Consider the following 26,917-nt stretch of genomic DNA (forward strand, 5'->3'; position numbering starts at 1 on the left):
CAGTAATAAAGGAATGTATGAAAATGTTTTTGTCTATTGAAATGATTAAGGGCATAGAAAACGGCAAGCAATGAACTGAAGTGGAGGTAAGGAAGGAAATAAAGCCATACTCATCTTCAAGAGCTGTGGGGGAATTTGTGTCTTAAAAATATTGTATGGGCTTGTGTTTGTAACCTTTCCACCAAGTGCTTTTAATGCTAGCTTACTGTTTTGGTCTGTGCAAAATTCACACTGACATCCTTACTTCCCATGACAAATACAAAAGCCAAATGTAGAAGTTGGGAAGGAGGAAACTAATTAGTTAACATTATTATTAATTATTAATTATTTCCATGCCTACTTTCTTACATTAGATACTTCGCATTATTATATTACAATCTCCATGCATGTTATCTGTCTGCCAGTACAATTATGTTATAAAAAAAAAAACATAATTTATTGAGTGGGTTGGGCATCAAAGCCATACTTACGGTATAAGTACCAATCATAACACTTAGACTCACTTAGATAGTTATTTATTTATTTTTTATTATTATTGTTATTTAATTTTCTGTAAAAAGTAAGATGGAGGCGTACCTGTTGACGTCAGATAACGTCATTTCTCAGTGGTCTCTCATTGGTTCATATCACCTCATCGTTTCTGCCGCAGTGGCCATATTTGTTGATGTGTCATATCAAAGTGACTTGTTGGGGCTATCAGCTGGTCAGACAGCAAGCCCAAAGTTCGCCCTTCCTTCCGATATTTAACTACACCATGGGTTTCTGGCATTCGGTGGGTGAAAATACAACCATCTACTACTAAGCTTTGCTTGTCGTTTATCATAGATGCTAGCGTTAGCATCGCCAACTGAAGCGTGAGCTGACTGTTCTTGTAGCTAGCTAACGCCTCTCTTATCAACATTAGCTCAGCTAGCGAAAGTAAGCAGCGGCTCCATACAATATGTCAGTCTGCAGTTCAGCTTAAGAGACATTTGAGCCGCCCGTTGTTGGTTTGCTGTGTTTTAGCCTTAGTGTGTGATGTATTTTATGTTATAGAATGCGTTTTCTCAATGCATAGCCGTGGCTAACTAAACAGCTAGCCAGCTAAAGACAGCGTTAGGGCTTACTTAACGTTAAATGAACTGTTAATGTTAACAAAAAACTACCAAATACAAATGGTACCCTCACCTACACGATGCATGGAGACCTTAAGGGCGTGTTTTAATAAGGCTGGGTACTGTTACTACATGAACTACTTTAGACATCGTTATAGCATGACACCTGTCATAAGAGCACCATCGCTATTGCATGTGTTGTAGCTGTTGTGCTTAACGCTGCTTAACAGGAGACGCTGGATTATGTCGCTGTATGTAGCTATATCCCATTATCACATTAGGATGATACTAAGCTTAAGATTGCCAGATGCTACTGTAAAACTTGTAAAATTTCGATCCCCATTTGTGGGGAGGGTGACCGCTGTAGTGAGTACGGAGAAGATGGTATTGAAAGAGAAAGGAGGGTAGGACAAAAGGTTTTGGTGCGGATTTGGGATCAGGAAACATGGTATAAATGTGTAACTGATGAATGTTAAGGGGTCCAAACCAGGCCTGGCTGTTTCGAACCGAGACGGGTTTTCTTTGTTTATTAACCTTTTTCATAGTTTCTTTGTTTATTAACCTTGTTCATAGTTTTAGTGAGCACCCACCACCAGATGGTTGGTGAATTTTCTTTATATCCCTAAAATTAAGTGAAGTAGGTAAGTGTTGTCAAGCTAATGCTTATAGGTTGTCTTTACTATTCTCAAAAACATGAGACTGGCCATGTGCTCTACCATGTACCAGCCCCATCTACCAGGTGACGTCTTATGGTTTTTCATCTTGTTTCATATTGCTTCTAATGCTATGTAGTAATAAGCTTTGAAGCTCTGCCTTTTAAACTGATATAAGAATACATTTTGAAGTTAAGTGCAGGCTGTGTAATAATCTTGAATACCTATCTTAGTTGTATGACGTTCTTCACAACACACCCACAAGGGTAATTACGTCACAGGTGTTGAAAGGATCACACCTACCAGTGTGTGTAAAAGCATGTGCGTGTATGTTGGGAATGGCTTTGAGTTATGTGTTCCTTTTGGTGACAGATAAACTTGCAAATCACCAAGAGAACTAACAGGAAATGTGAAGTTTATTGTCAGGAATGTCATGGTTTTCCTGGCTCAACACCAGGCCAGGATTGTACCTAATGACACACTATACACATACCCCAGGCTGCTGTATTCGTGACATCTAGGACTTTATGGTTGTTTACAGGGAAATTGTTTTAACACAGTGTAATGTATAAAAACTGAAACAGTTTATCGGTCTTAGCTCCCACTCATTCTTCTTCTCTCCCCTCTGTGTCTGCTTCTTCCTCTCTTTCTGACAGATTTAACCAAGGGAGGGACCATGGAACAGCCTGGTCCTGCTACAGATACAGACATGATGGAAGGATCAGAGGTCGAATCTGTGTGTGAGGCATCTCCCCTTGTGAATCAGCTTCACAACTACACAGCCAATGTAGAAAATGGGGATCAAATATCTCACAATAGTGCAGATAAAGCACCGCTTGAAAGTGAATTAATCAAGAGTACAACAGATGTTGAGACGGACACAAAGACAGAGCAGGAAGCTCAAACATGCAGTCAGGAACAGTTGAAGGGGAGTGAGATGGACGCTACGGGCTGTCATAACAGTACAGTTTCCACGGAAGGCAGGATTCCTTCATTTTCAAATGAGGCTGCTGGAGCTTTGGTAGCCCCTGACACCTCTTTAGGTGATGTGTTGGAAGGCTCTTCTTCTGTTCTTGAAGGCACTGTAGAAACCTTACTGACTTTTGATGAAGCGAAGGTTCCTCATGTTACCACTCCAAACCACAATGAGCAGCCATCAGTGTTGGTAACAAATTGTTCCACAGAGCCATTGCCTGCTGATGATAATGGTTCAGCTGAGAGTCCATCATCCTCTTCCGTCCAAAGCACTTCCAAAAGCTCCCCCACCGACTCAGCAACCACCTCTGGGATTTCTAATGGCCCTTCAACCCCTAGCTCTGACACTGTCAGCTCCTCACTTGCTTCCAGTCCACAAACCAGTGCCAACACCTTTGCCCCCTCACATTCCTCGTCAAGCCCTTATGACACTGATTGCAGCCGCAAGCTTATTTCCCAGATCCAGCGCTCGCTGTCACAGGAGTCACTGCTGGATGAGCTGGAGTCTGAGCTTTTGGCTTGTCAGCTGCCTGAGGGTGAAAGTGGGAACGAGAGAAAAGGGAGCCCCCCTGTCAATGGGCTTCCCACAGACCAGGAGGGCTGTATGGTGGTCTTTGAGAAATGTGTGCAATACAAGTACACACAACAGGAGAAAGCGATTCAGAGGTAAACTGCTGTTCTTGGAAGTTTAAATTGGTTTCAGTTATATGATTAACCAAATGTCTCTGGTTAATCTGCTTCTCAGATGGTTAATGATGATATACTAGACCAGCTTCATCACATATTTTAAACTGCTGTTTGTACAATACTTATCTTCCAATGAAATGGGTCAGTTTAGCAAGAGATTGACCTACTTGCTAATTGCTATTGCTTTTCTTTTCCGTTCACGTTACTTGAATTAAATCTGCTTTATGAGGCTAACATTGGAGAATAATTGTAATCTAAAGCAACTGGACTTTTTGGCTACATGACACAGAATAACCCACACATTATCCTACTCTGTCTTCTGGCCTTAATAACATCACTCTAAATTCTTCAGTGCTTTGTGTGGACTTGACCTGAATCGGTATTGTGTGCGTTTGTGTGTATAGGTTGCTTGAGGAGAACAAGAGACATCAGGAGCTGATCCTGGGTATCTGTTCAGAGAAGGACAACATGAGGGAAGAGCTGAAAAAGAGGGCAGAGACAGAAAAGCAGCACATGGCCACCATGAAAAAGGTTAGTTTCTTTTTTTTGTCTATTCTTGTTGAGCATGGTTATATGGCAGTGGCTGTTCATTGGTCCAGAACAAGCATATTCAGAAAGAATGGGCTGTGTTCATCATTATAGATGCACGTCTGTTCAAGCTGGTACTGATTTTTCAAAACAATGGAAGCCTTTACGTTTTTCAGGAAGCGCTCCACTGCGATGTTTTGTCTGACTTCCTGTCCGTACAGTGTACAGTTTAGTATTAGGGATTGATATAATGGGATGAAGGAAGGTGCTTATAACAGCAGTTTACAGTGCCCTTAAAAATGGATACAAATCCTGATTGCTTATTAGATTGTTTTTCTTAACACCAGATCAGCAACTTTTTTTTTTGCCTGAGTAATTTGAGCATTCAAAAATGTGTGCTAATACTATGTTTACGGTTGTATAATACTTGAATTATCCCTTTTTATATGGATAGACAAACCAAACAAACCAGAGGACAAATGATGTTTTAACAGCACCGGTCAAAGTGACACTCCAATTAAATCTGGAGTCTAGCCCTGTGTAGCTGGTAATTAAGGAAGGCAAACAAAGCAACGTGCTGGGGAGAAGAAAAGGACACTGAGTCCTGATTACTAGTATTCAACAGACCATATGTGCATCAAAGGCTGTATTCATTTGTGTGAATTCTCTGTTTTTATGCCTGTCTGTTTGTTCCTTTCTCATGAATGCAATATTTTGGGAATGCCTTCAGGGAATTTCTTCAAATTTGGCACAAACGTCCACTTTGACTGATTAGAATTTGGTCAAAAAGGTCAAAGTTCAAGGTCACTGTGACCACACAAGACATGTTTTTGTCCATAACCCAAGAATTCATACACTAATTAAACAAAACAAAAGCCAAAAGTTCACGCAAAACCAACAGACCCTTTATTTTCAAAGGATCAGAGGTGGAATTCTGTATTATGATGGGTTGGTGAAGGCATACAACCACGGGGTGATGATTTTAATCAAAGCTTTTGTGCTGTTTTTGTGTGTATATCCTGTCCTATGATTTTAAAAGCTTATCATCCTGCTAGCACTCCAAAACACAAGGGCTTCTCTATTCATTGGGCCTGGTCTAGCAATGCTGTTGTCACAGGAGGAACAGTAATTAAGACATGCTTTATTGGTAACAGTGTTTGTTTGCCCATTGTGCAAGCAAAAAGGTATAAGGGGATTTTTTTCTTACATACAACCAATGGACCTGTTTATTTTTTTCCAGTCTTTAGATTTAGGCTTGTTATAGTAAAGGTCTTTTTGCCATTCTGCAGAACTAATCGTATTTCAGACCAAAAGGTAAAAGATCTTTTCTGTCATATATAATTGTTTTAGGCTTATCTCACCACAAACATTTTTCCTTTCACAGTAAAGGTATCTGATTTCTAGGAATAGAACAAACAGCCTTCCTCCTCCTCCTGTGCTGGCTGAATTTATTTAGCCTCCAACACTTTCTGTCAAGTGTCTTCCTGTGTAGCAGGTTAGCCAGGTGTGGCCCAGGATTACATGCTTCCCAACAAGTTGTTTACCCAGTGTATTCCTTGTTACTTCAGTTGGAGGGCAGGGTGGAGGAGCTTCTGAAAGAACTGAAGGAGTCGCGGGATAAACTGATTCACCAGGACCAGGCAGCTAAGGCTGCCCTCCAGCAGATGCAGAAGGAGATGGCCTACCGGCTAGAACAGGTATAACTGGGAGCTAAATACTCTGACAGTCCTTGATAAACTGGTCACACAACATAGTTTTGCCTCATTCTAACCCTTATTTACACGTCTGGTTTTGCTCCATATTAGGCTGCTACAGTACTTTTATTTTACTGGCCTGAGGTGAAACTTGTCACTTACTGTAACTCATAATGTTGCCGATTTAAAAAGAATGATCAACAAATTTTAGCAATGCAGTCTTACAGTAACCCTGTCCTGACTAATTGAGAAAGAAGGTAGGAGATATTTGGCAGAAGCTGAAGTGAAGGTGATAAGATTATTTGAGCTTAACAAGATTTAACTACAGAAATTCCTACCAAACAGTGTAGGGATACTTAGGGATATACTTTTGACATAAGCTGGTACGGGATACTCACGGTTAGTGTTCCTGATGTATTTATACAAGCTCAGACATCAGCTCAGAGAAATGAGCAGCAGCACACACAGACGGTTAATGAAGACATTTCAAACCACAATGCAGCACTTTGTGCTCTTCATCATCCACAACACATACAACATTAATAAATGTGTATATACTGTACATATACAAGAAAGTCGACTGTATCTCATATATCTTTTAAAACATTTGCACAAAGCCAGCAGCTGAACAGTCAAGGTCTTTGCACACCAAACTCATACTATTGCAGATTTAATCACTTGTTTAGTGAATAGTGCAGGAAAGCACATTTTTCATCCAATCGTTTACACACCTGGTTGAAACCATGTAGAGAACTTTTCTCTTGACAGTTTTGTCACACTTCACAATTTTTAATTTCACTGTTCAGTGAACAGAATGAGGTAGATTTTGCACTCAGTCATCCCTTTTTAGACCATCCCATGTATCAGTCCTCCCTTATATTAAGATGGTGACCCAGTCCTAATCAGCTCCTGCCCCAGAGGTTTGAAACATTTGCTCATGTTATTTTATAAGCCCTGCGCCACCTAACTGGCACTTTCTTTCTTTCATTTTTCAACTTTCTCTGCTTCTCTTGCTCTCCCAAAATCTTGTAAGAGCGAACTGTTGAGCGGGCTGGGAACTTAAAACTGTTACCTGATAAACTGAGCAGTGGCACATGAGAACCATCAAAGTGTGTGTACAGCAGGTGTACCTGAATATCTTTTTTTTGTAGACCTAGTTGGATAAAACAATTAGTTGATTAATCAAGAAATGAATCTGCAGATTAATTGATAAAGAAAATAACGGTTCAAGTTTAGGTAACTGTAAAAAAAAAATCTGCAGAATATGGGATTGAAGCTGTCAGCAGGCTAAGTAGAGTAGACCATACATCAACTCTCCAGCCATCTCCTTTTAGGGATTTCAAGGGAAATATCAGTTTCTTTTGATCCTCCTTTTGGTTCTAGAAGTATAAACAGCTCAGTGACTGAAGTGTGGGAAGTGTTATAAACCTCTCATTTATATCTCACGATATAAACAACCATCTCAGGCGAACAAGAAGTGTGACGAGGCACGCCAAGAGAAGGAGACCATGGTGATGAAATATGTGAGGGGGGAGAAAGAGGCCCTCGACCTGAGACGTGATAAAGAGGGTTTGGAGAAGAAGCTGAGGGAAGCCACCAAGGAGGTAGACCGTCAGGCACTCCGAGGAAACCAGCTGGCTCAGGAGAAAGGCCGTCTGCAGCAGCTGTATGATGCCAAGGTAAATACTGTGTCAGAGTTTTGCTTTGTTATAGATTTGGTTTTTTTTGAAAATCACTTAAGACATAAAGACGTCGATGTCCCACTTGGAACTTGTATGTGTTGTATAAGTAACAGGGAATTAGCAGAGGGAAAATATCAACAGGTTATTTAATACGTATCTCAGCTCAGTCAAAAATCTGTTTGCTGTCCTGTATTGTTCCTGCTTCACCCATCTCCCTGTCCTTACAGGAAGGCGAGGTTAGCAGGTTGAATCGAGAGGTGGAAAAGCTGAAGGAGGAGATCAACTCACATCTTATCAAGGTCAAATGGGCCCAGAACAAACTGAAGAGTGAGGCAGATGCACACAAGGTAATGTTACTGATTTTCATTTGTCATTTATTTTGTGTTAAAGCTGTTACTTTTCGTGTTGAGATTAAGCACGCTTTTCTAATAGCTTTTCTAACTAATGAAAAACAGTGAAGAGGGCATGTGAACCTGAACATGCTGCATTCAAATTTTAATCAAATGATACACGGAACACAAATAGCCAAATTTACACATTTACATGGTTGATGTGGTTGACTGCTTAAAGTCATAGCAGTTCCTGTTTACAGTGTATACTTATACTACATATCAGTTTTTAATAACATACTTAATTTTCTAGTTAATGTTGATTTTCTTCATTTACCACGTCTGTTATTTGTCAAACAAATTATTATATAACAAAGTATTTCCAGCATACAAATGACATCCCCTTCAGTCATTTTATCTGCAGCCACCCCATTAAAAAAAAAAACAAAAACATGATTTAGATGGGTCTTTTGATTCAGGGGTGAAATGAAATGGGGTGAAAATTGTACAGTAATGATTCTGCAAGGAAATCATCATTAACACTGTAGCTACTTTTGAAAATGTCTGTTACAAAATAATGGTTTTATTTTTAACAGCCCCCAAGCAAATACACAACTATAAACAGAGGAAAACAGCAAAGAGCCAGTAGTGGCTCAAGGCCACAGGAGCTGAGCCACTAATGTTTCTCTTTGTGGTCGTTTGTGTGGTTGGTGTGTGTGTAAATCACACAATGTCCGGATATGTGTATGTGAATCTGCTAGAAGAAGAACAAAAAACCGCAACATTCTACAAATTGTTCTGGATTTATACAGTACAGGCTTTGCTTTGAAGTGAAATGTCCTTTTTTTAAGGGTTATAATTACAAAAGCATGTTTATGTTAATCTGTGTGCAGGAAACTAAAGACAAACTGAGAGAGACCACATCCAAATTGGCCCAGGCCAAAGAAGAGACCGAACAGATCCGCAAGAACTGCCAGGACATGATCCGAACATATCAGGTCTGTGATATTTATGACATAGAAGTATTTGTTTGTTCATGGCCAAGGATAAAACCAAACAAAGAAGGTCTGTGTCCCAGAATCATGTGGCATGTCTGGGTTTGTGTCTGTGGAAGGGATGGAAATACGGATACATTTGTGTACTTCTAATCTGTTTCTTTGATCAGTTTGCTTACTCCCAGATGACCAACCAACTGGTCAAAGAAGAAAATTAATCCAATCTAATTGTTCAGTGACACATGAGATGAGAAGATGTTCAGCTGTATCACACACCATACTCTCACACACACAGACTCGATGACACTGTTTGTGTGTTATGTTTTTTTTTAGTCGAATACAAAAAGATGCTAGCAAATCAGAACTTAGAACAGTACTGATTCAGCTTCAGGAGAATGGCAGTTTTCATTTGTACCTTATGATGGTGGTAAAGAGCTGTGGTGGAAAGATTGTGCTACCATTCCTTCATCCCTAGTGTGTTATCAGAGCATATACAAACAGCAATACCATCATATAACCGCACAAGACATCAAAATAAAACAGCATGGCATGACATTATTATTATCAGTCGCTTCCCCTCACCTGTCTTCCAGGTATCTCTCTTTCTTCCAAGCTAGCCTTCTCTATATGTCTTATTTGTCTTTTGTTTTTTTGTTTTTTCTTTTTTTTTCCCTGTCCTCCAGGAATCAGAAGAGCTCAAGTCCAATGAGCTGGATGCTAAACTGAGAGAGACCAAAGGAGAGCTGGAGAAACACAAGCAGGAACAAACAGACCAATTAGAGGTGACAACCACTGTGCACACACGAAAACACTTTCTCACACATCTACACATGAAATCACCCACCCGCTTTCTCCTGCGTGCTTAAAACTACCCACTTTTCATTATATCCACAGTGTGAAGCCAAGCAGCTATACCTCAAACATTAGTAGTTTATATCCTTGCAGTGTGTCTGCAGACATACTTTTCTGTGAGTTTTGTTTCTATTTGTATCTATGCAACTATCCACCAGAAATACTAAGTAAACAGTAATACAGATTTGTCATTAATTCAAAGTTACATATACATTTTGTTCCGCCAGGCCATTATTCAGCCTTTTATTGATGGCCTTAATGCCAACTCTTCTAGTAAAAGTGTTTATTTTCAGCTGTTTTCATCAGTTTGAGAGGTGTAATTGACTTAACTAGGGATGAGTAACAAACTGGCACATGGACTCTGCAGGCGGACACACATGCACACAGGCACAGATATGGACTCAATCCAAACACAATGGCCTGTTTTTCTCTCTGCCCCATTCTGAGGGGAATCTCGCTTTAAAAATAAGTGGCCTAGAAATAATCAATATTAAGCTGTGCATTTTAACAACAACCCAGAAGACATTACCCATTCCACAGTCTGTTTTTTTCTCCAGGGTGGTTATGTGTCCTTAAAATGTGTTAAAATATCTGAATGAAATTTTACAAATATCAGGCCTTAAAGGTAAACTGTCTTAAATTTGAATTTATTTTAGCTGAAGTTTTATTTAATCCTATTTTTATCTTTAACAAAATTGAATTTCTTTTTTTTTTTTTTTTACTGAAAATTACTGAATTGGTAATTTGTGTTAAATCTTTGTAATCATAATCGGAATTGACAGAAAAGAAACCTTTCTAGTGTATGGTGTCCTTTTACACTTACGATTCAGGGGAAGTAAAATGCATAATGGTGAGTACATAACTAATGTAAAACTTTTACCCCAGGTACACCGAGTGAAGGCCAAAGAGCTGGAAGACCTGAAGAAGAGTTACAAAGAGGGCATGGATGAGCTTAACACTCTACGCACCAAGGTTTGTCATACAAGTGCTTGAAAATCTGTGTTTGCATAGGATACCAGCAGGTGTTCAGCTAAATAAGTGGGTGTTGTTATGTAGTTAAAGTGTTTAGAGGACGAGCGTCCACGCTGGGAGGACGAGTTGAGCAAGTACAGGGAGATCATCAACCGGCAGAAAGCTGAGATCGGCCGCCAGAGAGAAAAGCTGGAAGAGATCACTACACTCCAGGAGCAGCATGAACGGTACACACACTCACACTGATCACGTAGGAACAGTGCTTGAAATAAAAGCTGAAGCATAGACACATGCTGCAGTTAGTGAAATGAAACACACTGATGAGTAAGATCAACAATATGCACCATATGAAGGAAATTACCAAAGGGCTATAAACTTGCACAATAACATATTTTCTTGCAACAACAAGTGACACTTAAATTCCCTCCTAGCAAATGTGCTACATTAGCTGAGTGCAGCTTTTTGCTTGCTGTAAATGTAAGCACTCATTGGCATTCAAGTATGAATAAAACACAGACGCTATAATGTGATAATCAGGTGCCCATGAGACATTTGTTTAGCATTCAGATTTTTGATTATGCTTCAGTAATAAATTTCAGCATCTTGTTGTTTCCACAGTTAGCAGTCCAGAAATGTCATGAGGGAGCTGTAGGCTCACTCTAGATGGTGCCAATCCAGAAATATGGCAGGCAAGCTGGTCCAGATAACAAGCTGTAACACTTGCTAACACTGCTCTGACACTTTTATATTGTTGTTGCTTGGCGATGTGTTGGAAACAGAGGACTTAATGCTAATATTAATGCCTACCTGGAAAGCACTACCTGGAAATATAATTTAGGGACATGAGCACACTCTTCTAAGCATTTTATTCTTGACCGTTTCAATTCTTGATGTGTACACCTGTGTCACCATTCAGACATGACTGGTTTTGATGTAACTGTGCAGGATGTAATATAGTTCTTGTCCCTTTTATGGGTTTTTTTTTTTCATGTACCTTATCAGAGCTTTTAAAGATAGGCCAGAGATAGATATAGCACACAGGGCAGAAAGAGACTCAGGTCCCTCTGTGGGCTTGTGACTCTGGTGGCCATATGCAGATAACTTAGTAGAGAAACTTTTCCACTTTAAGAAATGCTGCTTTCTGTGTGTGCCAGAGTGCCATAAGTAGGTGGCGCCAAGCCAAATTGATTTATGCAAAAGCTTCTCTACTTTTTTTTCTGGCTGTCATTTTGAGAAGCAGGAAGTTTTTATTTTAATTTATTTATTTATTTTACCAACATTTTGAGTTGTTGGCAAGAAAAAAAACATTTGGTGCCACCACTTCTTTGGTCCATAGACAACTTCACTGCCAATGAAGATTGGGACCTTCATCCTAACACTCTGAACACATTATTATTAATGTGCAAAAGAACTGGCTGATTTGAATTTAATAATGATTACAAGTAATTGAAAAGATAGTGAAAATTTAAATGGAGCATGTGCTCATGATTCAAACGTTTCTGTCCTTAGAGTGTTCACACACAGGGAAGTTCAGAGTCAGTGCCCATTTAATGTGAGTTGCTGTCTTTATTAACTTCGTGTCAACCATTTGTCTTGTCCCGCAGTGACAAACAGGAGATCACGTCTCTTCATGAGGAAGTGGACGGCCAGACCAACCAGATGGCTGACCTTCAGCGTGATGTACAAGGCAGCAGGGAGCGTGAGGCTGAGTTACTGGGCTTCACTGAGAAGTTGAGCAGCAAGAACGCCCAGCTCCAGTCAGAGAGCAACGCACTACAGTCTCAGCTGGACCAGCTCACCAGCAGCTTCACAGAGCTCCAAGCAAATCTGGAGGAGACCAACAGGCTACTAGATGACAAGGTCGGGGAACTGACACATAATGGAAACTAACCTGACATAGAACATACAGTGTCCTTTATCAGGGATATTTTCTGTCCTGACATTCAGGAGAAAGTCTTAAACTAATGTGTTTTATGGTTTTTGTCCAGTTTATTTACATGTTGCTAGACTCTGCGTTTTGTTGTTTGAGCAAGCAGCCGTCGTCAAAATATCTTACTGCTCTGTGCTGGTTGTTATTGCATTATTAATCCCATTTCTTTCTCATCTCCATTAATCATGCAGTCACGGCAGCTGAAACAGGAAGAGGTGCTGAGGCAGCAGGAGGTGCAGGGGCTGCAGGAGGAGCGGACAGCTCTGCAGACAGAGGTGGCCCAACTAAAAACCAGAGTTGAAGAGCTAAGGGATGAGCTGGTGACTCAGAAAAGGAAACAAGCTGCCAACATCAAGGACCTGACAAAACAACTAACACAAGGTCAGGACAGCATCAGATACTTCAGCTGCTCCACCATGGTTCAGATCCATGTGGCTATGGAAGGTCACGGCATCTATAGCCTTTGTAAAATATGCCTTCCATTATACATAGCTAACAATATTGTATGTGCACTCAAATGTCTTGGTGATTTAATCCAATACAACGTGTAACATTACAGTTCAAGGGAAAAACCATTTTAGTCTGGTAAAACAATGCTGGCCAAGATCCGAGGCCAGCACGTCACTTTCAAGGATATGTTGCTTTATATAAAGACAACAAAACATAGGTGAAACATGATGAGTGTTCTTAGATTCCTCTTAACTCCAGATTTATGCTAATGCAGAGTAAGTTCAAAATTATCTGTTTAAAACAGCAGATGATGTGTCAAACATTTTAATAGAAATTACCATGCCCAGTTGTAGACTTACCATAAATTGGATTTTATTTCAGTTGCGAGGTATGAAAAAGGGTTGGATCATTACCATTAATTCTCAGCCCTGTCAAAGTGGTCATTATGTTCATGCCATTCGTGTATCTCTGCGTATATTAATGTATCTAGAACTTTATTCGAGTGTGTCACCGTTCAGAATGATACATTTCCCACTTCCCCATCATCTTCTTTCACTTTATTGTGATATTTATCTTTAATATACAATGGCTTGGTTGAGAGACCATCTGTACTCGGGATTTCATGACTGGTCACACATGCTGATTAAGAGGGGAAGGTGCAGGGTGATTAGAAACAAGGGAGATCAGAGTGTACACATAGGTGCTGTGTATAGAAAGCTAATGTTCCTCTCATTCTATGGTCATACTTAGCAGAGTGAGCAACCTTCCCCTGCTTTGTTCTCTGGACACATACAGCCAACATAACCTTAGGGCATGAAGTTTAGCGCTATTATCTTGTATGCACAAGATTTTCACTTTTAGCTGGCGTGTAGTACAAAGTGGACGTGTTCGTTGGAGAGCCTGTGATCATTCATCACTGTTGCAGTGTTTACACTTTATGACTACAGCACAGTCGTTTTCAAGCCTTTGTTTATGCACAGAGGGTTTGCTGAGCGTGTACTCTTCTTCAAGAACAACCTGCATCACATTAATTCAGTTAGACACCTTCACAGAGGGAAGCTCGCTGAGTTCAGACAAGCAGTGATGCTTAGCTTTGACTTTCACTGCGTCTTCTCGTGGGCCTCTGCCTCTGATAATTTGTTTGAAAATTTTCATACGCAGGTAATTTTTTCCTCGACTATAAAACATTTTCAAAGTCATAGTCCCAGTCAGTATCGTCTGTTATTTCGCTCAATCAGGGCTTGTGTTGAAAGAAATTGTTGACAAATCAGTAGGTTGCTCAGCAGAAAATTAATTTTCTGACACTTCCATAATCAACTTAAAGTTTATAGTTCATTTATCAAGTAAAGACATTTCCTCATTACAGCCTCTTAAATGAGGAGATGTGCTTGCTTGTCTCTTTTTCATACAGTTAAACTAAACATTTGACTGTTGGTCAGACAAACAGTAAGCAATTTTGAGTTACCACTTTGGTATGTCTTTAAAGACTTCTTAGAAGGAGATTGCACTGAAGAAACTTTTTTTGTAAACAAATTGTTGAATTCTATACTTTTTCTTCTTCTACAGCTCGTAAGAGACTGGAGCAGGTCGAGAATGGAGGCTGCGACCGGGATGCCAGCAGTATGGGCAGTCGCTCTAGTTCCTCAGGTACTACTCCTGAATGTGGGTATTATTTAACACATACAGTAGTAATATTGTAATATTTGTTTTTCAGTAGTTGCCGTATAAGGCATTTTGGGCTTTTGCTCTAGTGGGATAAATGTCCCTCTAAAGAGGGTAATGTTTATTTACATTATTCATGACAGCAAGGCAATATAAAGAATATTTATTCTTTTGTTTATGGAAAATTTACAGCATTAAACATTTAACAGCATTCTAAGTTTATCTCTGTCTCCATCCCCTTCTTACCCCAGGCTCCTTGAATGCACGTCAGGGTGGGAGCAGTGGTGTTGAAGAGCGGTCGCCGGAGAGCCAGTCAGGTCCCTCAGTGGTGGTCGTGGACAGCTTCCCAGAGGTCGACAAGGCTGTGCTAGTGGAGCGCATTGTCCGTCTGCAAAAGGCCCTTGCTCGCAAGCAGGAAAAAATTGAATTCATGGAGGATCACATCAAGCAACTGGTGGAAGAGATCCGAAAAAAGACCAAGTGAGTGGCATGGACCAAAGTACAGGGAACAGAGAAAGAGAGATGTTGGAAATGTGCTTCATTATATTTTTTTACTGCGAAAATATGATTCTGACAAACTTTTTCAGGAGCAGACTGACCATAGAACGCAGAGTGTTCAGGTTTTACTGGTGCAGTGGATGCTTGGTATTCAACAATACTGGTGGTTAGATAAAGTTTGGAAATTGACAGTGCAAATGTGAGGAAACCTCACAAAACTTGACACAGACTTTCAGGCCCCACAGCAGTTTTAATGTAACAGTAGAGCAGTTTTACTTAAGCTTGTCAACATCTCAGCACTTATGTAATAGGTACAAAACAACAAGCCCCAACCAGCAGCCATTAAACAATACAAGAGGTGTTGGGAAAGCATAAGTAGCTGCTCACTAATGAGAGAGTGCTCACCCTCAAATATCCTGTGGATTCTTGTACAGCCACGAGTTGCGTAATCTTCCTTTAAAGAAAAATAGCAACACCTCATGTGAAAACACACTTCTAGTGTAGGGGGTCACTGGAGTGAGAGCCATTTGCTTCAGTTGTGTGAAAGTGTTAAAGTGGCAAAATGCAAAACAACATAATGCAAAGAGTATATTTTCTTACTTGCACATGTTAAACACAGCTCTTGGCATCTTGCAGATGGCAAGAGCTGAGCTTCATATTTCAGCACATATTTAGGCCCACTGTACCTCAGTCCTTGTTTTGCATGGGACAGCAGCCAATCTTGACAGACAGTATATGCTTAAACACACACTTTATGGCCCCCTACCTCCTCCCTGTCTCTCTCATCTTTAGATTTCAAGACATGCAAACACAGCACTTCTGATTCGTGACAAACTTCTCTCAGAGCTATTTATAGCTGAGTCGGGTGGGGGGGGCAATGTCTCAGTATGGATTCTTAATGATGTCCCATCCATATTCATGGCCTTCACCTGAATTTAAGAGACAGTGTGAAGGATGTTTGGACTTATTCACAACTTATTCACAACACGCCTTCAGGTGAAGTTTGGGCCTTGAAGTGGATTGTGAACCTATGCCAGGAGAAAAGCGGGTGTGAATATTAGATTTCTACCTAATATAATCTCATAGAGCCAAAGAGATTTAAGACAGAAAGATTTCTCTGGACTTAATAAAATGAATGAAATCTTGTTCATTGATCAGGAAAGATCACTCCCTACAGTTCATTAGATCAGTTTTGCATCTCATTGGCTCTTGTTGTCAAATGATATTGACAGTGCTCGGAGATATCCCAGCATCCTAAGTGATTCTACGTGGATCATCTCTTCTTTCTCTCTCCTCATTTGTTTCCCAGCTATACACTTGGATTGAATCCATTAGCCTCAACCTACATTCAAGAGTTAAAATTGAGGACGAATCCCACGGTTGCCAGGCTAAATTTAGCTCTGTAAAACCTCAGCTAAGCGGGGAGGGGGTGTGTTACACTACCCAGAATGTGGATGTGAGATGTGAATTTGTCCTTTTTGCCTTTCTGTCCCTATCCCTTCAGGACAGCCTGGTGAACACTGGAGAGCTAACTGTAAGCCTGAAGCAGGTGATGAATAAAGAGATAGAGATATGGAAGCAGCAGCTTAGTGGGTCTCTGACAAAGGACAGTTAGTGGAAGGAAGTTAATAGGCTAATTTTTGGTTTACGTTAGCACATCCATACCACTCTGTTGTACAATGGAAGTGTTCTGCATCTTTTAGCTCACTGACTACTACTGGTGGTATCCATTTACTACTCATGTGTATTCTCTATTTTAATATATATTTTATAGTATAAATATAAAAGAGTTGCAAATTGGGAGAAGCTGTTCCAGAAGTCCAATTCATTTTTTTCCCATAGACAGGTGGTGCACCTCTCTGCCTTGAATGGACATGAAACTCTATCAGTTGAATTAATACAACAGCAAATGACTAATTGCATTAGAGAATATTTAGTTCATTGATAAAGTTATAGTTACAAAATGAGTGGTGAGACATTAACTTCGATTCCCAAGGTGCATGTTAGAAACATCGAGTATCAAAGCTTAAAACTCTGTCACCAACCGTCCATGTAGTGCTAACCGTGGACAAAATTTAAAGAATATGCTGTTCTGAAAAGCTAAAATGTTTAAAACTGGTAGCCACATTATAAACCTATAGAATTGCTGCGTTATTCAGGAGATTCTTATTTCTTTGTTCAGTGACATTGAGGATATCATTAAAAGAAAGATTTGAAATGCATATTCAGAGAGGGGAAATATATGTCCAGAGCCAGCAGCTCCTTCCAGTTTGCAATTTTATTGCTACATAAATAGTTTTAGTTTTTTTTGGTATTTTTTTTTTTTTTACCAATCACACGGCTGTTCATTTCCATTCACTTCAGTTTGTCAAAATTCACTTTCCTGCCAGTAACCCATCACAGCGGCCATCGTATCGCCTTTTTGTATTTTATATGGTGTTTTCAGAGTGGCATGTTCATGTGCTGCTGCGAAGTCAAACATGGGTCATTGGCTGCCATGTTCATACAGTATATATGATTTGTAGCAAATGAGCTAAAAAATGCAGAAACGGCAGCGTCATCCTTCAAGGGCAATGATGTCTGTCCTTCAGCCGCCACACCTGGTTATTATGACCATTAAGTCTAAATGGTCCATTCATGTGACTTGAATGAAATGATGCTGATACAAACCAGATGAGAACAAAGCAGGAGGAGTCCCTCTGTTCAGGAGGTGCAGATGGCTATTTATCTGGAGAGCACCCTTTTCACTCTGTTAAGGTTTTAATCAATGGTAAATGTAAATCAAGGCGATGCCAGCTATTGTTGCAGGCTCCTGAGGGTCCACACCAGCTGAATGTGTTGAAATATATTACAATGGATCCTTTCAAGGTTACGTTGGGTTTTTGTCCCACTGCCACTCAGGCTTGGAGTTGCTTTATGCTTTTGATTTTAGCCAGTGCCAGTGATGTTTTGTAAATAAATCTAAACATATCCTCTATATGTTTAGATTTATCAAGATCTGATCATTAGTATATTAGTACATACATTTATCATATATATTTTGTACAGTTGTACATGTTGCAACAAAATGCCTCCAATATGAAACTCATAATTGCCTTTAAATTCATGGTTTTAGCCTGTGTAGTTCTGAATACAATCAAGATAAAGCATGGCTTTGACAATTGAAAGATTTTCACATCACAGGCATGTTTTTTTTTTTTTTTTTTTTTCTTTCTGTATCTTCTCTTTCTGTCTTCCCACTTTTTGGGCACAAGGGTTAAGAACTAGGCTTTGTAGTGTTGTCCAACACAACATATCTGAGAGTTGCTCTGTACCCAGATTGACCACCTTCACTTCATGCATGCTTGACTTGCTGCCTTCATCGCTCTGTCACACTTTGTCAGCTGGATAAAAAAAAAAAAAAAAGGACATGAGACTCACAAATTCAAATACAAGTCATTTGTCTTGCTTACTTCCCTGCCCCTCCGCCAACCTGTGCATGCCATTCAGCACACCATGTGGCCACATCTTTAATTTCTGTCACTTTTTTGTTTTTACTAAACACTGTCGTGATGGAACCGGGGTCCAAATATGGACCCTTGCAAGTCTAGTCAGAGGTAAGTCTCATTTTTTTGTCTGTGCAAGCCCCAGGTGTTTGTGTATGTGTGGATGGGGGACGATTTATGATGGCTGCTTCTCCGTAGTGCTTACATAGCTTCACTTCTTTTTGCACCATAGACTTTTTGGCTTTGTTAGTTCAGAATGCGTTCATTGCACCATACAGTTTTAGGTTTATGTTGTGCATAGATATTGTTTTGACTTCTGTGAAAGACTTATAACACCAAGACAGAAAACCCATTATTGGATAAAAAAAAAAATATAAGGGTGTACTCATTTGTTTGTCCTCATGCAGAGTGCAAGACTAACCCTGAATACCAATATAAGCTCTTAAAATCCATGTTAAAAAATATTCCCGACTTTATCCTCCCTTCTTCAGAGAGGTCGTCCGATGTAATCTCTTAAATCCAGGTAAAAGGATTATTTGCATTTTAAGAAGGTTTGAGACCCAAGTGTCCCAGACTCCTGCACGTTCAGTACCTGTAGTACCAGTACCTATTTATCGTGGTATTGGCCAGTTTATAAGTGGTATGTTCTGAAATGTCTTTTACAGAAGTCACTGGCATGTTTTCAAGCCTTCCAAGATGTCACAACATGCTCACTTGAATAAACAGGAACAGTTTAACAACAGCAGACTCTGTTTAGAAATACAGATTTTTACAGAGTAGAAATCTTGCTGCAGAACCTCACTTGTTGGTGAGGAACGTCCCTTTGCTCACAGCTTATCCTGCAGTTACTCAGCATCGAAAAATCGCCAGCACACACTCCCTGAATTTGAACTAAACAATGCCAATAATGGGCTGAATGTTTTTGCCGTTTCAGGTTAGTGCTTAGGGTATACGGCTGGTTTGAGAGCAGGTTTAAAATATTGATTACTCACCCATCTTAAGAGATTGTTGACCTTTTCTGTAGGACAGTAAACAACCCTCTTTGCCTGCCCACACACTCCAAGTCTTAAGAGACAATTAAGGATACAGATGCGCTCGCAGCTTTCTAGTTCCAACCGTCTACGTTTCTTTGATGCCTTGAGTGTAGTCCAAGCATCCTCATTCCTGTCGCAGTAGACATGCACAGAAAAATGCAAGAAAAAATGTTATGAATGAGTTTCAAGCACTTATTTCCTTAACCGCCTCCCTTTTTTCTTTTAATAGTGCTTTGTATTATTTTCCTTTCTCTTTGGTTGCATATTAAGAAAAATATAATGATGAAGGAGGCAGTAACGAATTTGAATCACGACGACAGCTCTTCCCATCTCTCCCTTTCTCTGTCACAAACATGGCTGAACCTCAACAGCTTATTGTTGCTGTGAAGAAAATGTGTTATGGGCATGAACACACACACACACACACATACATGCAGTTGATTAATTGAATCCTGGCGTCCCATTCTGATGCCACTGTTTTCATACGCTTTCCTTCTCTGACTGGTACAGTAATAATCTTTCTAGCTATGGCTGGATGAATACCATGCACATGAGTTCAGTAAGCCATCCCACTGGCATTACTATTCCAGTAGCATCCGCTGCTTTTGCTGCGGGAAACGGTTTTATTGCTCTATAGGAGCTCTCCGTGCTCCCACCTATAAATCCCCCTTTCTCAATTTTCTTTGCTCAACAGTCTCCAGCCGATACCACGCATTCGCTCCGTTTCCCCTCCTTTTTGAAGCACGCCTTTTCACTCATCTCCTCCCCTTCCTCCCCACAGAATTATCCAGAGCTATGTGCTAAGGGAGGAGTCAGGGGCCCTCTCATCAGAGGCGTCCGACATTAACAAGGCCCACCTGAGCCGACGGGGAGGCATTATGGCTTCGCTTTACACCTCCCACCCGGCAGACAGCGGGCTGACCCTGGATCTGTCGCTGGAGATCAACAGGAAGCTGCAGGCTGTGTTGGAGGACACACTGCTGAAGAACATTACTCTGAAGGTAAGGTCTCCCCCCAGCTGGCATCATTTCCCATGATGAAGAATTAAATGCAGAAAAAACTGTTTCACATGCAGCGATGATACGGATGATGTGTGCAGTTCTACACAACACAACTTAATTTGCTGCGAGTGTGTAACTGTTTAAGCCTTGATGACCTGAGTGGATAATTGGCTGTTCCAGTGTCATGCTCCACCTTTGGAGCCACGCAACCTGATGTGATTTGATTTTTTATAAATATTGTCTAAGTCAGAAGGAGATTTTCATACATGTAATTAACCAAAAAAAAGAGATTTCAATATTTTTACTTTATTTTGGTATTTAATTACATATTGCTGTCCCTATTGTATGCTTACATAATACTAATGACTTTTTTCATACCCAAGACTTAGCTCACGTTCTCATAGTCGTCACACCTACACCAGCCCAGGAGAACGCAGGATCACCGAATGCTTCTACTGTAGCCCTTATGCATAGACTATGATCTGTTCATGCAGAATACTGATGAAGATTCTTACTCCCTGCATGGCAATCATGCTCGGGCATCACAGTGAAGATGCAGTTGCTAATCTTCCTCTCGCAGCCATTTAAATTAGTGAGTAAATCTTCATACTCAGTGCGGAGATTACTTTGCTGAGATGTCCACTGTTTGACGTCCACCTCAAAATGTGCTTCTGCCCTGGCATCAGACAGCAGAAATCAAACGTGAAATTAATATTGTCAGCTAATGTCATCTTAACAGCTTTACACAAACGACGACAGTACTGGTGCAGTAGTAAAATAGTACACTAACAATAAGACAGTGCAGGTGTGGATAAAAGAGCTTCATCAGGGTACAGGGACTGTCAGACCATCCTCTGCCTTTAGCTGAGGGAGGTTGTCTGACATTTGGTTCATAGCTCCAAAACCTTTAAAGTCAGCCACAGTATGTATCACATTGTCTGCATGTGACTTTGCGTTTCATCTGACAGACTGACAGTCCTGTCAGGACAGTGTGCTCGTCAGGCTGTCTGTCACCCATCTCCGTTTTTAGAGAGATGACATGTTTGGAAACCACGGTGTAGTCCAGAACCTGCTTTACTGATGCTGCTGCAAAATGAGGAGACTGTGCGCCGCTGTAGCCTGAGACCTGTTTTTCCTCCTTACTGGTTCAGGGTCTGAAATAGTGGATTTAAGCCTGTATTCAGAGTGTCCATCCTCATTCATCCTGTGTGTGTGAGCTTCGACAAGCTTCTGCACCAGAGGGTCTTTGGATAGTTTAATTGAATTAGGATTTCAGCTCAACCAATTCTTCTGATGTGTTGCTGTTTAAATGAATGCATCCGTTCCACTTCTCAGCTCTCAGCTTACAACAGCAGCATGTCTCACGGGTTGATTTGGCCCAATGGTACACTGCACCCATAAGAAAATGTAATTCATCCGGGCAGCAGCAGCTAATTTCCACGCAATGACATATTCACATTTCCCAGATTTGCCTTAATAAGTTAAGCTAGATGCTCCAATATTTTCAGTGTGTAGTACATGTTTTATGTAATGCAATGCAGTTTACTTGTTTTTGACAATTTATGCATTCTGGAGAGTGTTAAACGTAGCTCTAACTCTGATCAACGTCAAATACAGTGGGCGAAAACATGACGTACCCGTAATACCGAGCTAAAAATGAACATATTTATTAAAGCTTCTAATGCGCCCACATAAACAGTTCTATGTGCACTTTAATGTAGGCGCATGAGATGCTTTAATATTTGTTTCATATTTCGCAAACAAGCAGCTTCCTATAATCTTTATATTGTGTCAAACTTAATAGGACAGTGAACATGAAGGTGGGAGTATTTTCTGGCAGCGACTTTTCTTTCTGTGGATGAAAGATGATTGACAAGCAAGCATGGAGTAATGATCCAAAACTCAACATGGACACAATAAAATGACAATAAAACAAAACACTCTGACAAAGCCAAGTTAAGGCTTGATATAGAAAATTTAGATCTGCCAGATTTAAAGTCTGTGATGATTATTTTTCATACTGTATAAGAACTGATGGCAGCAAGTTATGAAGTGCCACAAAGTACAGAAAACACCAAGAAAGCAGCCACAGCACACCAGTCCCCCTCATGTATTGTCACTTACATGTCATATTTGAGTTTAAAAGCCTTCGCTCTCTTCGACAGGAGAATCTGCAGACGCTAGGGGCCGAGATCGAGAGGCTCATAAAACAGCAGAGGGATCCTGAGGATGGGGTAAGGAGGAAGTGACACGACCACATCACAGGAAAGAGAAAATAAAAGGACTACACGTTGAATCTCCAACACACCGCATTTTTGAAGGGACAGCAAAATTAGAGACATACACACCGTCATTTTCCCAAAACATGAAGGAGCAAAATGAATGTTGTGAGGGCCAGTAGCACCTCAGGTTGCTTTGTGGAGGACCTCAGTTTCTGTCCATCTCGTGGAAAATCTCTGAACTTACTTGAACTGTCACTATTCCATCTACATCATGCCACCTCCGTCGCCTCCTTCAGCACAACAAATCCTCCTCTGGCTAACGTCCATGTCCCCTTGCCAAGACATAAAATTCTTTTGGGCCACTTTCCTCAAGCTTGAAACTCTGACTCCCTTGTGAACGAATTGACTGAAGATGCCATAATTATGAATGTATAGCAAAACCTACCTGGGAAATCGTTGCGAAACAACAAACACAGATTTGCCAATGAATACGTCCTAAGAAAAAAAATAAATACATAATAGAGCCTCCTGGTACATTTCTCTCCTCACTGCGAATCACAGCTCGGTTCCACCGTACAGTAAGAAACTGAAATGAGATGATCACCGCCCAGCATGCGCTCTCTCTGCTCGTCTCCTGATGTCCGTCTGCCAATAAGCCAAATGTATTTCTGAGAGGCTGCTTCTTCGGCTTAACTACACAGCACTCCATGTGTGAAGCAAAAGTGGAAAACAGATCAACCCTGGCTTGTGGGGATCTCTTGTGCCGCCATTTTTCATCATCTTTTGCGAACCAACTGGTGAGGCAAGGGGCCTCACGTCAGCAGAGCCGCTCGTCTGTGTGACACCGGTGCTAGACTTAAGGAAGCAGACTGCATCTTCATGCAGCCAACAGCACTAAGCCGTCAGTGTGGAAGAATCCTGCTCTTTAGCTGTGTAAAATTTAAAGAAAATCTATGACAAATATAATATCATGCTAAGGTTGAAATGTAGAGCTGGTCTTGAGTTTGGCCATTTTGAATGTGATTTTTTTTTTTCTTTTTTTTAAAATTTATTTTCATTTCTGTCGACTTCAAAGTTTTTGAGTTTTTATTTCTGTATGTCTGATTGATTATCAGTTTTTATTTTTTTACTATCACCTCAGATAGCTTTATTTTAGGATTGTTGATGCTCTTAATTTAAAATAATGAATACCTTAAACATTGTTGGCCTTCCCGTTTAAATGCTCCTGTTGCAGGCGTCATCAGCACCAGCTGGCAGCCTCAGACACGAGCATCTGAAGATGTTTATGTTTCAGCTTCCCTGGTGGTCTGTTAGCATCACTTTAAAAAGAGATGCGGCCAGTAGAAACTTTCCTGCGTGATATGATCTGGTGGGGGGGCGGGGGCACAAAATGTTAAGGTATTCCTGTCACTCTACTCTTTGTATTTTTTTTTGTTGTGTCATTGAGTCCATTGAAGTAAATCAAGTGTAGAAGAATCAGTGGGAGCACAGGAGATCTGTAGCTGTAGCTCAGGAACACTTATGGACTCTACAGAAGTAGAACCAGGGACAAAGTGCAATGCTGTTCCTTTTGTTGATTTATTTTATTTTATTTTATTTTTTTTGTTCTCTGAATGTGTTTGTGTGCCTGTATACTGTGTGTATGCCTGTTTTTATGCTTCTGCAACATACGACTGTGCTGGTGTTTGAATATTTAAGTGTCCAAACTGTGTGTGTGAGCTGCACATGTGCCTTTTTAATCTCTCAAGCTTTTCCTTTTTTTTTGTGTGTGTTTACACCTTGTGTACATGCTTTAGCTGTTCGGGCTTATAAGCTTTTACCGGATAGTCCATGAAGTTTTGTTCTTTCCAGAGGGATAAACGCCATTTGCATTTAGACCAGTGTCTGTCAGCCGCACGAACACACTCCTGCAGCTCTGCACGTCTCAGCTATACACAGTAATGCTTCTGTCGCTCACTCACAGCTGTTAGGTCTATCGTACAAACACACACACACACAATCTCAAACACACGGGATGAAGGATGTAGACCAGGCACCTAGCTCCATCCGACAGCACTAAAGTTTCCTTGGTCTTCATTTGATCTTATTGCGGAAGCTGTCACAAAAGATAAGTCTCCATCTCTTTTCTTTTTTTTTTTTTTTTTACCCAAATCAGAAACAGGCTTTTATGGGCCATGAATGCTTACAGGCCGATCCCCTTGCCGTACACCCTGAGGCTATGTTGAAATGGCCCAGTATGTGAATAGAGATGAAAGTTTCCAGGATTGAGGTCACGGAGTCCTTAAAACCCTCCCTGGTGCTGCAGTGGGTGCTCTGTGTTTGATGTATGTCTACTTTTATTTCACCCAGACTGATTCCTCTGTGTGAGGAATCAAACCTTGAGATAGCATCTTGATATTAAAACTTAGTACCTTAGTTACCTTTTAAACTCTTAAACAAATCCAGTATAGGTTCAGTAAGGTTGCAACTTTATCACATCACTTTACATTCAGGTTTCTTTTTCAGTCAAGCCATTTGATTGTTTCATAGTAAATTCATCTTAAACAATGTGACGATGAGCTGCTTGCTGCTGAGTAGGTGAAAATCATAGCAGTTTTTTTATTTTGCAGTTTGTTTCTGCTGCAGAAGTAAAATAAAAACCTATGCAAAACACTCGCATGGGATTTCCTAATTAATTCCTCTTAATTCTCTGAGGCACGCTAATACGCTTCTTCTTCTGATTTGGTCACAGTGTGTCACCAGTAAGCATCACGCTAATCCGAGATTTTACACATTTCCACAGCCTTGAAACGAAGCCATGCTGCAGCATTGTGTGGATGAATGAATAGAACCTCACGTTTCACCGTGTGAATATGAAGAAATGTTGCTCAATATGTGCGAGTGTCGAAAGGTGACGTTAAATGAGAAGTTTGTCATTTTTGTGTTTTCTTCCTGCTGTGCAATGATTCCCCCCTTTGCTCTGTTTTGTGGAATATTCAAACTGTGATTATGATATACATTTGTAGATACGTCATTCTGTAAAATTACGATGAGATGTTTTTAAAAACACTGATTCTGGACTATGTTTGTATATATGGTGTTTCCAGGGAATAAAAGGAGATGAGTCTTAACTTTCTCTTGAATGTTCCGCGGTCGTCCTGTGTTTTCTGGCCATGAGGAAAAGGTTGACACTAACATCTGTTGCCCTGGTTTTCAGCTACAGTGGAATGAAGTGTAATTCAGGTAATCGGGCAATTTTTGCACAGTGATAACCTTTCACACAGTGACTCTTTCTGAGAGGACCCACTTAAAAAGCAGCTGTGTCAGCAGTGCTGGAGGTCATGCACATCACTGCAGCACTGTCACTCAAACCAGGCGGCCTTTCAGATGATTTAAAAGCCAACGTCATGGGGATTCTCCCCAAATCCAGACTCAAGGGTGAACTTTCCCCCACAAACTGTCATTTTAGTGTAAATGAAAGCATCTTTCCTGTGTAAGTAACCTAGTTTATTAAGGACAGTGGAGTCACATAACGCTTAAATATGAATGTGAAAGGTTCACAGTAAGGCTGCAATTAACCGTTATTTTAACTGGTGATTCATCAGTTCAGCAAATCTTCACAAAGTGGGATGTGCAACTAGTTATTGCCATTTTTCTAGACAAAAAAAAAACTTAAACTATGAATCAATTATCAAAATAACTGCTGTTAATTAGTCAGTCGACTAATCTTGAAGAGCTTTGTGCAGTTACCATGTCCTTTGGATCAAAATCCGAGTAACGAAGCCAGTTTTGTTGAACAATATCCTTAGTCACCCTGACAATCTGCACACATGCATGAGCCTTCTCTATTATTGCACATGTGCAAACACTGAAATACACCTACAGACCAACTGATAGCACCTGTCATCAAAATAACACATCATTTAGCAGGAAAATAAGACATTTCCTCACTTGCTCATTCTTGTCACGTGTGGCTGACATTTCCCATTTTCTCCGCAGGCACACGGCAGGTTCAAATATCCCATTCAGGCCAATGGTTGCCGACAGGCTATTTTTAGCTCTCTGATAACAGATTCTCCTATCAGCTCAGATGACCACCCTTGAATTCGTAAAGCATTGCCTGTGTTCTTTAGATGCAGCAGCGAGCATGACAGTAGCTCTCAAGGTGTAGAGATAACAAGCCCATCCTGTCCTT

General features: G+C 40.5%; 1 protein-coding gene across 2 annotated transcripts; it reads left to right on the top strand.

Moving 5' to 3' along the window:
* The first annotated feature begins 666 nt into the window (after nucleotides 1–666).
* ccdc186 (coiled-coil domain-containing protein 186) lies at nucleotides 667–25,870 on the top strand. Of its 2 annotated transcripts, none has more exons than XM_041067115.1 (16): nucleotides 667–772; nucleotides 2,404–3,388; nucleotides 3,814–3,940; nucleotides 5,506–5,634; nucleotides 7,098–7,310; nucleotides 7,541–7,660; nucleotides 8,536–8,640; nucleotides 9,321–9,419; nucleotides 10,375–10,461; nucleotides 10,546–10,688; nucleotides 12,066–12,321; nucleotides 12,583–12,772; nucleotides 14,408–14,503; nucleotides 14,755–14,983; nucleotides 20,302–20,521; nucleotides 22,687–25,870. In XM_041067115.1, exons 2-16 carry the CDS (start codon nucleotides 2,424–2,426, stop codon nucleotides 22,768–22,770), a joined length of 3,063 nt encoding a protein of 1,020 aa, XP_040923049.1. In that variant the 5' UTR covers nucleotides 667–772; nucleotides 2,404–2,423; the 3' UTR covers nucleotides 22,771–25,870. The 2 variants fall into 2 exon arrangements, with proteins under 2 accessions (XP_040923049.1, XP_040923050.1); XM_041067116.1 differs by having other exon boundaries at nucleotides 14,408–14,488.
* The last annotated feature ends 1,047 nt before the right edge of the window (nucleotides 25,871–26,917 follow it).

The sequence above is a fragment of the Toxotes jaculatrix genome, chromosome 21 (assembly GCF_017976425.1).
Source record: "Toxotes jaculatrix isolate fToxJac2 chromosome 21, fToxJac2.pri, whole genome shotgun sequence".
NCBI classification, from domain to species: domain Eukaryota; kingdom Metazoa; phylum Chordata; class Actinopteri; family Toxotidae; genus Toxotes; species Toxotes jaculatrix.